The sequence below is a fragment of the Lissotriton vulgaris genome, chromosome 4_1 (assembly GCF_964263255.1).
Source record: "Lissotriton vulgaris chromosome 4_1, aLisVul1.2, whole genome shotgun sequence".
NCBI lineage: Eukaryota > Metazoa > Chordata > Amphibia > Caudata > Salamandridae > Lissotriton > Lissotriton vulgaris.
In genome coordinates this window covers 38708561-38720980 of record NC_141691.1, presented here as the reverse complement: position 1 = coordinate 38720980, position 12420 = coordinate 38708561, and the positions used below count along the sequence as shown (strand labels likewise).

Here is a 12420-nt window from a genome sequence, read left to right as displayed (position 1 = left end):
AGTGATGAGAGGAACTGGTCTGTGGTGATTTTGCTCCAGTATCTGTGGGGGATTTGTTGTGTGCAGTGGTGGGATGTATTCTTTTTGAAGGTGAAGTGGATGCATCTGTGGTCGGTCCAGTGCAGTTCTGTGGAGTGGTTGAAGGAGACGTGGTTGCTGGCGGAGAAGATGGGGTTGAGCGTGTGGCCGGCGAGGTGGGTGGGTGTGTCCACCAGTTGCTGGAATCCGAGGTTGGCCAGGTGGAAGTTCAGGTCCCCTAGGAGAATGTATTCTGGTGAGGCTAGGGCGTGCGGGCTGATGAAGTTGGCGATGGATTCGCTGAATTTTGTGCGCGGGCCCGGGGGTCCGTAGATGAGCTTTCCTCTCAGGGTGGTCTTGGGGTCGGTGTGTATTTGGAAGTGTAGGTGTTCGGCGGCAGAGAGTGTGTCTTCAGCGTTGGTCGTGACGTTGATGGTGTTCTTGTGGATGATGGCGATTCCTCCTCCGGTTTGGTTGGTGCGATCCTTTCGGGTGATCTTGTAGCCGTCCGGGATGGCTATGGCGATGTCTGGGGCCGAGGACGCGTTCATCCAGGTTTCCCTTAGGAAGGCGACGTCCGGTGTTGTTGAGTCAAGGAGGTCAAAGAGTTCGACGGCGTGGTTGTGGACGGAGCGTGTGTTGAGGAGGATGCACTTGAGGTGATTGTAGTTGTTGCATGGTCTAGCAGGAGGGCAGGGTCGGAGGCAGGTGAATTTGCAGGCTTGATAGGTGAAGGGTCCGTGGGTGCGTTTTTGGGTCTTTCTGTAGCAGGTGGGCGGTCGTCCGGCGTTGAGTGCGTTGAGAGTGGCAGAGTCATATCTCAGTCGGGTAGTCTGGCTTCGGCGGGGGCCAGGGTTTCTGGCGCTGGGCGCGGTCCAGGTGCGGACGGGCGTAGACGGGCTTGCCTTTGGCATGCCTTTGGCATGCCTTTGGCGCGCAATCGGCGCACCGCTGCACGTGACCGCTGTGCGTTCCTGTGGACTCCGCCATAAATGGCGAAGTGGGAGGGAGGAGCAGCTGGGAGTCAGGAGCGGGGCGGCGAATGGGAAGGGAGGAGAGGATACAGAAAAGAAAAGGGGTCGAGGCCGCAAGGGAGCAGTGGCGGGGATCGGGGAGCGGGGGGGTGCACAGGCAGGAAAAACGGTCCCAAGGGTCGGCGAGGGAGAGGAAAAACACAATCACAGTAACAGTGGCAAAAATAGCAGTCACGGGGCAACAACACAGTTACAAGGCACAAAATACAGGAAAGCACAAAATACTAGTCAGCAGAGGACGCGAGCTTGTGCCAGCAGCGTTGATAGCCTAAGCGCACTCACGAGGAGCCGTGCGGTGCGTGGAGTGACCGTCCCTTCAACAGGGTCAAAGGTCACAGCTCACTACCGTGTGGACTCTGCAATAAATGGCCAAGTGGGAGGGAGGAGCAGCTGGGAGGCGGGAGCGGGGAGGCGAATGGAAAGGGGGGAGGGGATACAGAAAAGAAAAGGGGGCGGGCCACAGGGGAGCAGCGACGGGGTTCGGGGTGCACAGGCGGAAAAAAACGGTCCCAATGGGTGGCGAGGGAGAGGAAAAACACAATCACATTAACAGTGGCAAAAATAGCAGTCACAGGGCAACAACACAGTTACAGGGCGCGAAATACAGGAAAGCACAAAATACTAGTCAGCAGAGGACGCGAACTTGCGGCAGCAGCGTTGATAGCCTGAGACCACTCACGAGGAGCCGTGCGGTGCGTGGAGCGACCGGCCCTTCAACACTATAGTTTGATATGGTAATAAGATCTTCACTCATGTTCACTGAAAATGACAAAGATTGACTGACTTTATGACTAAGTATTCTAATAAGATCTTAGATTACGTTAAAAAGCTCTAGAATTTCTCTGACAAAACCAGAAGTCAAAGGCCGCTGACAAGTCCTCTGTTATGCATGGGGCCCTGGGTGTTCTTTGCCCATCTACAGACATGTATGTGCACCCTGAAACAGTCCTTACGGTATGTATGGGGCCCATGGGGTCCTCAGTGGTCACTGCAAATCCACAGATATGCATGTGCACCCTGGATCAGGCCCTCAGTTCTGTATGGGACCCTTGGAAGTCACTGACAATTGGTTTGATAAGTACAAGATCCTCTTTTTAACCAGCGGTTGGTGCTGCCTGGTTCCTTGTGCATCTTATGATACTGCCCATGGGCCTGTGACGTAGCCGCGTTTCTGTCGCCACCCTGTGTGGGTGATGCAAAATACTTTTGTATCTTTATGTGGTGAGAAAGATATTCCTGAGAGGATAGGTCACTATTTCAGAAATGTGAGTGCCTTTCTCTTCGACACAAGTGCACATTCCTCTCTGACAGTTGAATTCCACACTCATTTTGTCTGTGAGTGGACATGTGATGGAGAGATATATTTAGAAGAAGGGTGCAGCAGCAATACTGCCCCTGGCTCCCTCTGGCCCCCGGTGGAACAAGGTGTTTATAAAATCCCTAGGGTGCCTGTCCACATTGACATACTGCAGCCCCAGCACCTGTTGTTCTGCCTGCCCTAGAAGAACTCACAGTTACTTTCTGTGCACTTGCAGGCAGCACTTACACACAGGTCATGAGTAGACCCAGCCTATCCCTTCTTGGAGGGCTCCTGGCCATCTGCATTGGGATCACCGCTGGACAGACAACTGAAGGTAAGGCAGCAATGGAGGGCCATGAACACAGGGGCATTTTTCAATCAGTGGGCAAGGGAGAGTAAGATTATGAAATCTTTCAAAGTGATTTCTACTCAGCAGGATTGTGTTACTGAAAGGAACACTACCAACACCTTTGTGGAGAACTGTACTGCTCAGTGGCCACAGGCCAGCACAGCCAAAAGCTGCACTAACTATTGACCAAGTACTGGCACCTCCCTGTAAGCTGTACTACTTATGAATGAGTGCTGGTAGCTCTCTGCAAACTATTCTACTTATAAACACGTACTAGCACCTCTCTGCAGGCTAGTTTACTTAATGAACAAGTACTGGCACCTCTCTGCAGCCTGTATCGCTTTGTTAACAAGTACTGGCACCTCTCTGCAGCCTGTACTGCTTTGTTAACAAGTACTGTCACCTCTATGCAGCCTGTACTGCTTCATTGACAAGTAACGGCACCTCTCTGCAGTCTGTACTAATTAATTAGCAAGTACCCACATTTCTCTGTAGGATGTGCTACTTAACGAACAACTAATACCAGCATGTCTATACCGGCGGTACTACTTATGAACCTGTACTACTTATGAACAAGTACCGGCTCATCGCTGTATGCTGCACTGCTTAATGAACAAGTACCAGTACCTCTCTGCTGGATATACTACTTATGAACAAGTACTGGCACCTCTCTGTAGGATGTACTACTAAATAAAAAAGTACCGGCACCTCTCTGTAGGATGTACTACTAAATAAACAAGTACCGGCACCTCTCTGTAGGATGTACTACTAAATAAACAAGTACTGGCACCTCTCTGTAGGATGTACTACTGAATAAACAAGTACCGGCACCTCTCTGTAGGATGTACTACTTATCAACAAGTACCAGCACCTCTCTGTACTCAGTAAAACATACTGAACCAGTACCAGCCCCTCTCTGCAGGCTGTACTACTTATGAACACGTACTGGCATGTCTCATCTGGATGTCCAACCTTATGAACAAGTACCGCCACCTCTCTGCAGGCTGTACTACTTATGAACAAGTACCGGCACCTCTCAGCAGGTGGTACTACTTATGAACAAGTATGGGCACCTCTCTGCAGGCTGTACTACTTAGTAAACAAGTATCAGCACCTCTCCGCAGGGTGTAATACTTCATGAACAAATACCACCATCTCTCTGAAGGCTGTACTACTTAATAAAGAATTACCGGCACCTCTCTGTAGGATGTACTACTTATGAACAAGTACCGGCACATCTCAGCAGGTGGTACTACTTAATAAACAAGTACTGGCACCGCTCTGCAGGCTGTACTACTTAATAAACAAGTACCGGCACCTCTCTGCAGGCTGTACTACTTAATAAACAAGTACTGGCACCTCTCTGCAGGCTGTACTACTTATGCACAAGTACCAGCACCTCTCTGCAGGCTGTACTACTTATGAACAAGTACCAGTACCTCTCTGCAGGCTGTACTACTTATGAACAAGTACCAGCACCTCTCCGCAGGCTGTACTACTTATGAACAAGTACCAGCACCTCTCTGCAGGCTGTACTACTTATGAACAGGTACCAGCATCTCTCTCAAGGCTGTACTACTCAATACACAAGTACCGGCACCTCTCTGCAGGCTGTACTACTTAATAAACAAGTACTGGCACCTCTCCGCAGGGTGTAATACTTCATGAACAAATACCAGCATCTCTCTGAAGGCTGTACTACTTAATAAAGAAGTACCGGCACCTCTCTGTAGTATGTACTACTTATGAACAAGTACCGGCACCTCTCAGCAGGTGGTACTACTTATGAACAAATACCGGCACCTCTCTGTAGTATGTACTACTTATGAACAAGTGCCGGCACCTCTCAGCAGGTGGTACTACTTATGAACAAGTACCGGCACCTCTCTGTAGTATGTGCTACTTATGAACAAGTACCGGCACCTCTCAGCAGGTGGTACTACTTAATAAACAAGTACCGGCACCTCTCAGCAGGCTGTACTACTTATGAACAAGTACCGGCACCTCTCTGCAGGTGGTACTACTTAATAAACATGTACCGGCACCTCTCAGCAGGCTGTACTACTTATGAACAAGTACGGGCACCTCTCTGCAGGCTGTACTACTTAATAAACAAGTATCAGCACCTCTCTGCAGGGTGTAATACTTCATGAACAAATACCACCATCTCTCTGAAGGCTGTACTACTTAATAAAGAATTACCGGCACCTCTCTGTAGGATGTACTACTTATGAACAAGTACCGGCTCATCGGTGTATGCTGCACTGCTTAATGAACAAGTACCAGTACCTCTCTGCTGGATATACTACTTATGAACAAGTACTGGCACCTCTCTGTAGGATGTACTACTAAATAAAAAAGTACCGGCACCTCTCTGTAGGATGTACTACTAAATAAACAAGTACCGGCACCTCTCTGTAGGATGTACTACTAAATAAACAAGTACCGGCACCTCTCTGTAGGATGTACTACTAAATAAACAAGTACCGGCACCTCTCTGTAGGATGTACTACTTATCAACAAGTACCAGCACCTCTCTGTACTCAGTAAAACATACTGAACCAGTACCAGCCCCTCTCTGCAGGCTGTACTACTTATGAACACGTACTGGCATGTCTCATCTGGATGTCCAACCTTATGAACAAGTACCGCCACCTCTCTGCAGGCTGTACTACTTATGAACAAGTACCGGCACCTCTCAGCAGGTGGTACTACTTATGAACAAGTATGGGCACCTCTCTGCAGGCTGTACTACTTAGTAAACAAGTATCAGCACCTCTCCGCAGGGTGTAATACTTCATGAACAAATACCACCATCTCTCTGAAGGCTGTACTACTTAATAAAGAATTACCGGCACCTCTCTGTAGGATGTACTACTTATGAACAAGTACCGGCACATCTCAGCAGGTGGTACTACTTAATAAACAAGTACTGGCACCGCTCTGCAGGCTGTACTACTTAATAAACAAGTACCGGCACCTCTCTGCAGGCTGTACTACTTAATAAACAAGTACTGGCACCTCTCTGCAGGCTGTACTACTTATGCACAAGTACCAGCACCTCTCTGCAGGCTGTACTACTTATGAACAAGTACCAGTACCTCTCTGCAGGCTGTACTACTTATGAACAAGTACCAGCACCTCTCCGCAGGCTGTACTACTTATGAACAAGTACCAGCACCTCTCTGCAGGCTGTACTACTTATGAACAGGTACCAGCATCTCTCTCAAGGCTGTACTACTCAATACACAAGTACCGGCACCTCTCTGCAGGCTGTACTACTTAATAAACAAGTACTGGCACCTCTCCGCAGGGTGTAATACTTCATGAACAAATACCAGCATCTCTCTGAAGGCTGTACTACTTAATAAAGAAGTACCGGCACCTCTCTGTAGTATGTACTACTTATGAACAAGTACCGGCACCTCTCAGCAGGTGGTACTACTTATGAACAAGTACCGGCACCTCTCTGTAGTATGTACTACTTATGAACAAGTGCCGGCACCTCTCAGCAGGTGGTACTACTTATGAACAAGTACCGGCACCTCTCTGTAGTATGTGCTACTTATGAACAAGTACCGGCACCTCTCAGCAGGTGGTACTACTTAATAAACAAGTACCGGCACCTCTCAGCAGGCTGTACTACTTATGAACAAGTACCGGCACCTCTCTGCAGGTGGTACTACTTAATAAACATGTACCGGCACCTCTCAGCAGGCTGTACTACTTATGAACAAGTACGGGCACCTCTCTGCAGGCTGTACTACTTAATAAACAAGTATCAGCACCTCTCTGCAGGGTGTAATACTTCATGAACAAATACCACCATCTCTCTGAAGGCTGTACTACTTAATAAAGAATTACCAGCACCTCTCTGTAGGATGTACTACTTATGAACAAGTACCGGCACATCTCAGCAGGTGGTACTACTTAATAAACAAGTACTGGCACCTCTCTGCAGGCTGTACTACTTAATAAACAAGTACCGGCACCTCTCTGCAGGCTGTACTACTTAATAAACAAGTACCGGCACCTCTCTGCAGGCTGTACTACTTATGCACAAGTACCAGCATCTCTCTGCAGGCTGTACTACTTATGCACAAGTACCAGCACCTCTCTGCAGGCTGTACTACTTATGAACAAGTACCAACACCTCTCTGCAGGCTGTACTACTTATGAACAAGTACCAGCACCTCTCTGCAGGCTGTACTACTTATAAACAAGTACCAGCACCTCTTTGCAGGCTGTACTACTTATGAACAGGTACCAGCATCTCTCTCAAGGCTGTACTACTCAATACACAAGTACCGGCACCTCTCTGCAGGCTGTACTACTTAATAAACAAGTACTGGCACCTCTCTGCAGGCTGTACTACTTAATAAACAAGTACTGGCACCTCTCCGCAGGGTGTAATACTTCATGAACAAATACCAGCATCTCTGTGAAGGCTGTACTACTTAAGAAAGAAGTACCGGCACCTCTCTGTAGTATGTACTACTTATGAACAAGTACCGGCACCTCTCAGCAGGTGGTACTACTTATGAACAAGTACCGGCACCTCTCTGTAGTATGTTCTACTTATGAACAAGTACTGGCACCTCTCAGCAGGTGGTACTACTTATGAACAAGTACCGGCACCTCTCTGTAGTATGTACTACTTATGAACAAGTACCGGCACCTCTCAGCAGGTGGTACTACTTAATAAACAAGTACCGGCACCTCTCAGCAGGCTTCACTACTTATGAACAAGTACCGGCACCTCTCTGCAGGCTGTACTACTTATGAACAAGTACCGGCACCTCTCCGCAGGGTGTAATACTTCATGAACAAATACCACCATCTCTCTGAAGGCTGTACAACTTAATAAACAAGTACCGGCACCTCTCTGCAGGCTGTACTACTTATGAACAAGTACCGGCACCTCTCAGCAGGTGGTACTACTTAATAAACAAGTACCTGCACCTCTCAGCAGGCTGTACTACTTATGAACAAGTACCGGCATTACTCCATTGTTTCACCATTCTCTTTTTCCATCCTTCCAACTACCATTCCTCCTTCTTCTCACCTCACCCTATATCCATCCTTTCTTCTAGTCTTACTTTCATCATCTTTTAATTTCCCTCCACATTCGTTTAATCTGCTTTTTCTAACGCCTGCCTTTCATTCATCCTTACCCTCCTTCTCACTCTGTTTCTCTTCCTATACCACTCATTCTCTTCCATTCTTAATCCCGCCTTCTTCCTCCTCCTCCATTTTTTCTTATGGTCCTTTCATGTCTCCACTGCTATCCTTTTTGTTCCTTTCTCCCTTCCTGTTACTGAGTCACCTCGAAAGTCTTTGACACAGTGAGATAGTGGAGGACTTGCTGTTCTTGAAAGAACAGTTCACCCTGTGCTTTACATTGGTTCAATAAATCTTATTTTTATTTTTTTATGGAGTTTTTTATGATGCAAACTTCACCCGAAAGGTATCGGGTATCAGAGCGCTTTACATAGCACCAGTTGCGTTACATGAGGACACATTCTGTTTTGTTAGGCACGGGGAGATGACGTTATTTGCCCAGAATCACAGGATGTTCAGTGTCAATGGCAAGACTCGAACCCAGTTCCCCAGATTCGAGGTCGACCGCCCTAGCCATTACGCCAACTCCTCTTCCCATTTTCTTTCAGCACCAGACGCAGCAGGGGAGGCTGCTGAGATCGGTGGGTTTACTGGAAATACCTGGTATCTTCTAGAAAACAATGACTCTTCTCTGTAGAAAATAATACAGCCAAGCATATTTGTTTGAAACAAAGTTAAACAACATGTAAGGCTGTCCAGGTATTGCTAACCAACATGGGTCATGTTAAAAGAGCATGGGATTGAGTACCCTTTCAGCTATTGCCACTGCAGATGCCCCAGGATAGATGTGAGACATCACCCAACAGGAGGGTGCCTCTCAGCCAAGTGAAGAATGGTGCTGCTTCACACATTGCTGGAAGGCAGGATGGGTTGTGTTTAGCAGAGGTGAGAAAGGCACTTCTGAAGAGAGTGATAACAAAGTCAAAGTCAAAGGATTTATATAGCGCGCTACATACCCAGAGGGTCTCAAGGCGCTTGAGGAAGGGAGGGGAATTACTTATCAAATATCCAAGTTTTAAGTTGCTTTCTGAATGCTGGGTGGTTCTGAGTGAGACGAAGGTGAGTGGGGAGTGAGTTCCAGGTTTTAGCAGCCAGGTAGGAGAAGGATCTTCCTCCCATGGTGGTTTTATTGATGCGAGGTACGGTAGCAAGGGCTTGGTTGGAGGAGCGTAGCTGGCGGGAGGGGGTGTAGAAGGAGAGTCGTGTGTTGAGGCAATCGAGTCCTAGTTCGTCTCAGAGCCGGCAAGGCAGGTGTTTCTAGTATAAATGGGGTGTGTATTGCTGAAGCGTTCAACATAAATTTTTTCATTGTAGTTATAAATGAGGTCAGATTTATGGATTCTCCACACTGTAAAATGTCAGTTTCCAGGCTTCTTTGGTCATTTGATGATGAGGATTGACAGAGCGATCGTCTGCAAGGCCTGTTGCTTCTACCATTTTAAAATATACATAGATTGGGCTTTGATTGCACCCAGAGGACTATTACTCTCTCACCCGTGCTATTGGCTATTTGGCATATCATTCTGCCTTATATTGAGAGTGTGCAATGCTGTCTGATGGGTAATGAAAGCCAACAATGAATATGGGTGGAGTACTTTGAAGAACTGCTGAACCAGCCCTTGCCGCAGTTTCCACCAGACTTACAGCCAGCAAAATGGACTTTCCATTTGACTGCAACACACCAACCAAGGAAGAAATACCGCAAACCATCATACATCTGAAAAATGGGGACGCAGCAGGACTTGTCATCATTCCTGCAGAGTTACTGAAGACAGACATTAAAACATAAGTAGACATGCTCTACCCCTTTTTTGAAAGGATCGGGGAAGAGGAAAAGGTGACAGCAGACAGAAATTGGGATATCTTGTTAAGATCCCTATGAAATGTGACCAGAGTAACTGTGCAAACTACAGAGGGATAACTCTTCTATCAACCCCAGGCAAAGTTTTCAACAGAGTCATCGGTAAAGCGGGCCATGATCAATGAGGAGGGAAGCTGTACTTGCTCTTTAGGGTCCAAATGTGATATTCTGCATATCTTATTTGATTGTCTGAAGTTTTTGGACTTGCGTATCAAATTTTTAAAACCAATTCTTATGAAATATGAGATTAAAACTAGGACCCAGGCTGTGACACTGATGACAGAAATGTCCCACTTAGATATTGCTGTGGCAATGGGGAAATATATGCAAAAGGTGAAGGCAGTTTTATATCTTTTAAACGAGTTTTAATAATTAGTATTTTAAAATATGTTTTTAGGGTGTCTGTGTGTAATGAAATGTTTTATTTAACTTTTTGGATGAACTTTTTATCGATATGTATTGTTTGTGGACCAACGGTCCAAATAAACGTGAAATAAACTTGAACTTGAACAGAGTCATCCTTAAAATGCCTGCAATCTGGCTTACCCAAAGATAGGTCCTGCACAGAGCAGTTTGCAACACTGTACATCATCACTGAGCAGTCGATGTAATGGAACTCCCCCCTCTATGTCAACTCCATCGACTACGAAAAGGCATTACAATTAAACAGTGTGGGCAGAGATACCCTTTGGAAACTCCTCCCCCACTATGGCATGCCGGATAAACTCATAAGAAATATAAGGAATTATTATGAGGGGATGACCCGCAAAATATTCCATGGACGAAAACTCACAGAATCCTTTCAAGTAAGGACCAGAGTCCACCAGGGTTGTTTGCTCTTGTCTTTTCTCTTCCATCTGGCCAAGCTGACCATATACTGGATAATAAAGACATCCACAGTAAGTAAAAAAAATTGTGATCCGATGGGCACCTTAGAAGCAGCTAGATGACCTGGACTTTGCAGGGAAACTGAGTCCACTTCCCATTACCCATCTGCAGATGCAAGAGAAGACAGACAATATGGCAGCCACATCAGCACAAACTGGCCTCAACTTCCACAGGAGAAAAAACAAGATCCAGAAAGGTAACACAGCCAGAACATCAGCAGTCACTAGAAGAGGCTGTGGTTGTCACCTACATGGGCAGTGTTATAGATAATCAGTGCGGTGATCTATCTCTTTCTCTATCCTAACAGTCTTCTCTTGCCCATTCGTTTTCATTTTCACCTTTCCTTTCTGCATTACAATCCTCCACCCTTCCTTATCTCCCCATTTTCCTGTATTACAGTCATATCAAATTATCAAAAAGCCTTTGAAAGGTTCACATGGTCTGTGTGCTCTGCTGGTCTTAGCAAGGCTAATCTGTCAATGATCTATGACAATGATATTTATACTGTTTTTTCTTTTCTTTTACAACTAGAAGTAATGGTTGACAATTTTGCATCATGGGGGGACAATTTTAAGTAGGAGAAAGCTGAATTAAAGCCATATTTGCCTTCAACACCGGAAGTCAACTGTCCAATTCAGGTCTGATGGCATGAATGCTTATGATCCAGTGAACCTAGGATTCACATCTAAGGCAATTTCGTCATCTTTTCCTGCATTGCATGTTGTTCTGTGCTTTGTAGAATATTTTGTTTAGACTTGTCACTTACTGCCAACAAATCACCTGCCGGCATAACTGAAAGTGGTATTTTGAAATAACATCTCTTCATCACTGCCTGCTTACTTCCTTCTTCCAGCCCGCGCTTGCTCTCCATTTCAATTATTTTATTCTTACATCTATTTCTTTCTCTATCCTTTCGGTCTTCCCTTTTCCATTATTCTTTCACATTCCTGTCTGCACTAGTATCCTTTGCCCTTTAGTTTCTCACCATTTTCCTGTTGTACAATCACGTCTAACTATAAAAATGCTTTTGATAGAGTCACATGGTCTGTGTGACCTTCTGATGTAGGAAGGTCTATCTTTGCAATGATTTATGACAAGGATGTTTATAAAGTTTAATATTTCTTTTACAACTAGGGCCAATAGTTAATGATGTTGGGATCACTGATAGCCCCGAAAATGCAACCAGCCCATCAGAAACTACAAATCCCACAGGTAAACATATATTTGTTATTCACGGGAATCACATTTATTTGCATTGATCATTTGTTTAAGGGATGGTGTAATGCTGTAAGTACATTGGCATCAAAATAGTGTATGCACATAGAGCAGAGTTTCTAAACTGTGGGTTGTTACCCACTGGTGGGTCATGAGCCAATTTTTGCTGGCAAAGCAAGAATCATCAAAGCAAGGCCTACCTTCATTCTGCTAAAGAACATCTGGAGGTTCATTAACCTATCACCTTCATTCAGCTAAAGAACATCTGGAGGTTCATTAACCTATCACAGCAAACCAAGATAAGGCTTTTTAACACCAATGTAAAATTGATTCTTCTGTATAGAGCAGAAGTTTGAAGGACAAGAGTAACCACCACCGACAAAGTCCAGACTTTCATCGACACTTGTCTGAGGAAAATGCTTCAAATCCACTGGCAAACTTTCCAACTCCCTGCTAATAAAGAAATCATGAAAAGACGCTGGGGCTGGATTGGTCACACCCGCCGCAAGCCCACTTCAAACACCACGGGTCAAGCCCTGGCCTAGAGTCCTCAAGGGAAAAGGCAATTAGGAAGGCTAAGAAACACATGGCGTAGATGACTCAAAGCTGACTTCAAGGAGACGGGGTATACCTG

General features: G+C 46.0%; 1 protein-coding gene across 2 annotated transcripts in view; it reads left to right on the top strand.

Annotated features, from left to right (window-relative positions):
* Positions 1-2500: 2500 nt before the first annotated feature.
* Positions 2501-12420, top strand: part of LOC147718301 (uncharacterized) — a 228901-nt gene continuing 218981 nt past the window's right edge. For both annotated transcript variants that reach the window (XM_086918259.1, XM_086918258.1), the window contains exons 1-2: positions 2501-2686; positions 11706-11783. In XM_086918259.1, coding sequence (XP_086774385.1) covers positions 2608-2686; positions 11706-11783 — 157 coding nt within the window. In that variant the 5' untranslated portion in view covers positions 2501-2607. The remainder of the gene's footprint in view (positions 2687-11705; positions 11784-12420) is intronic.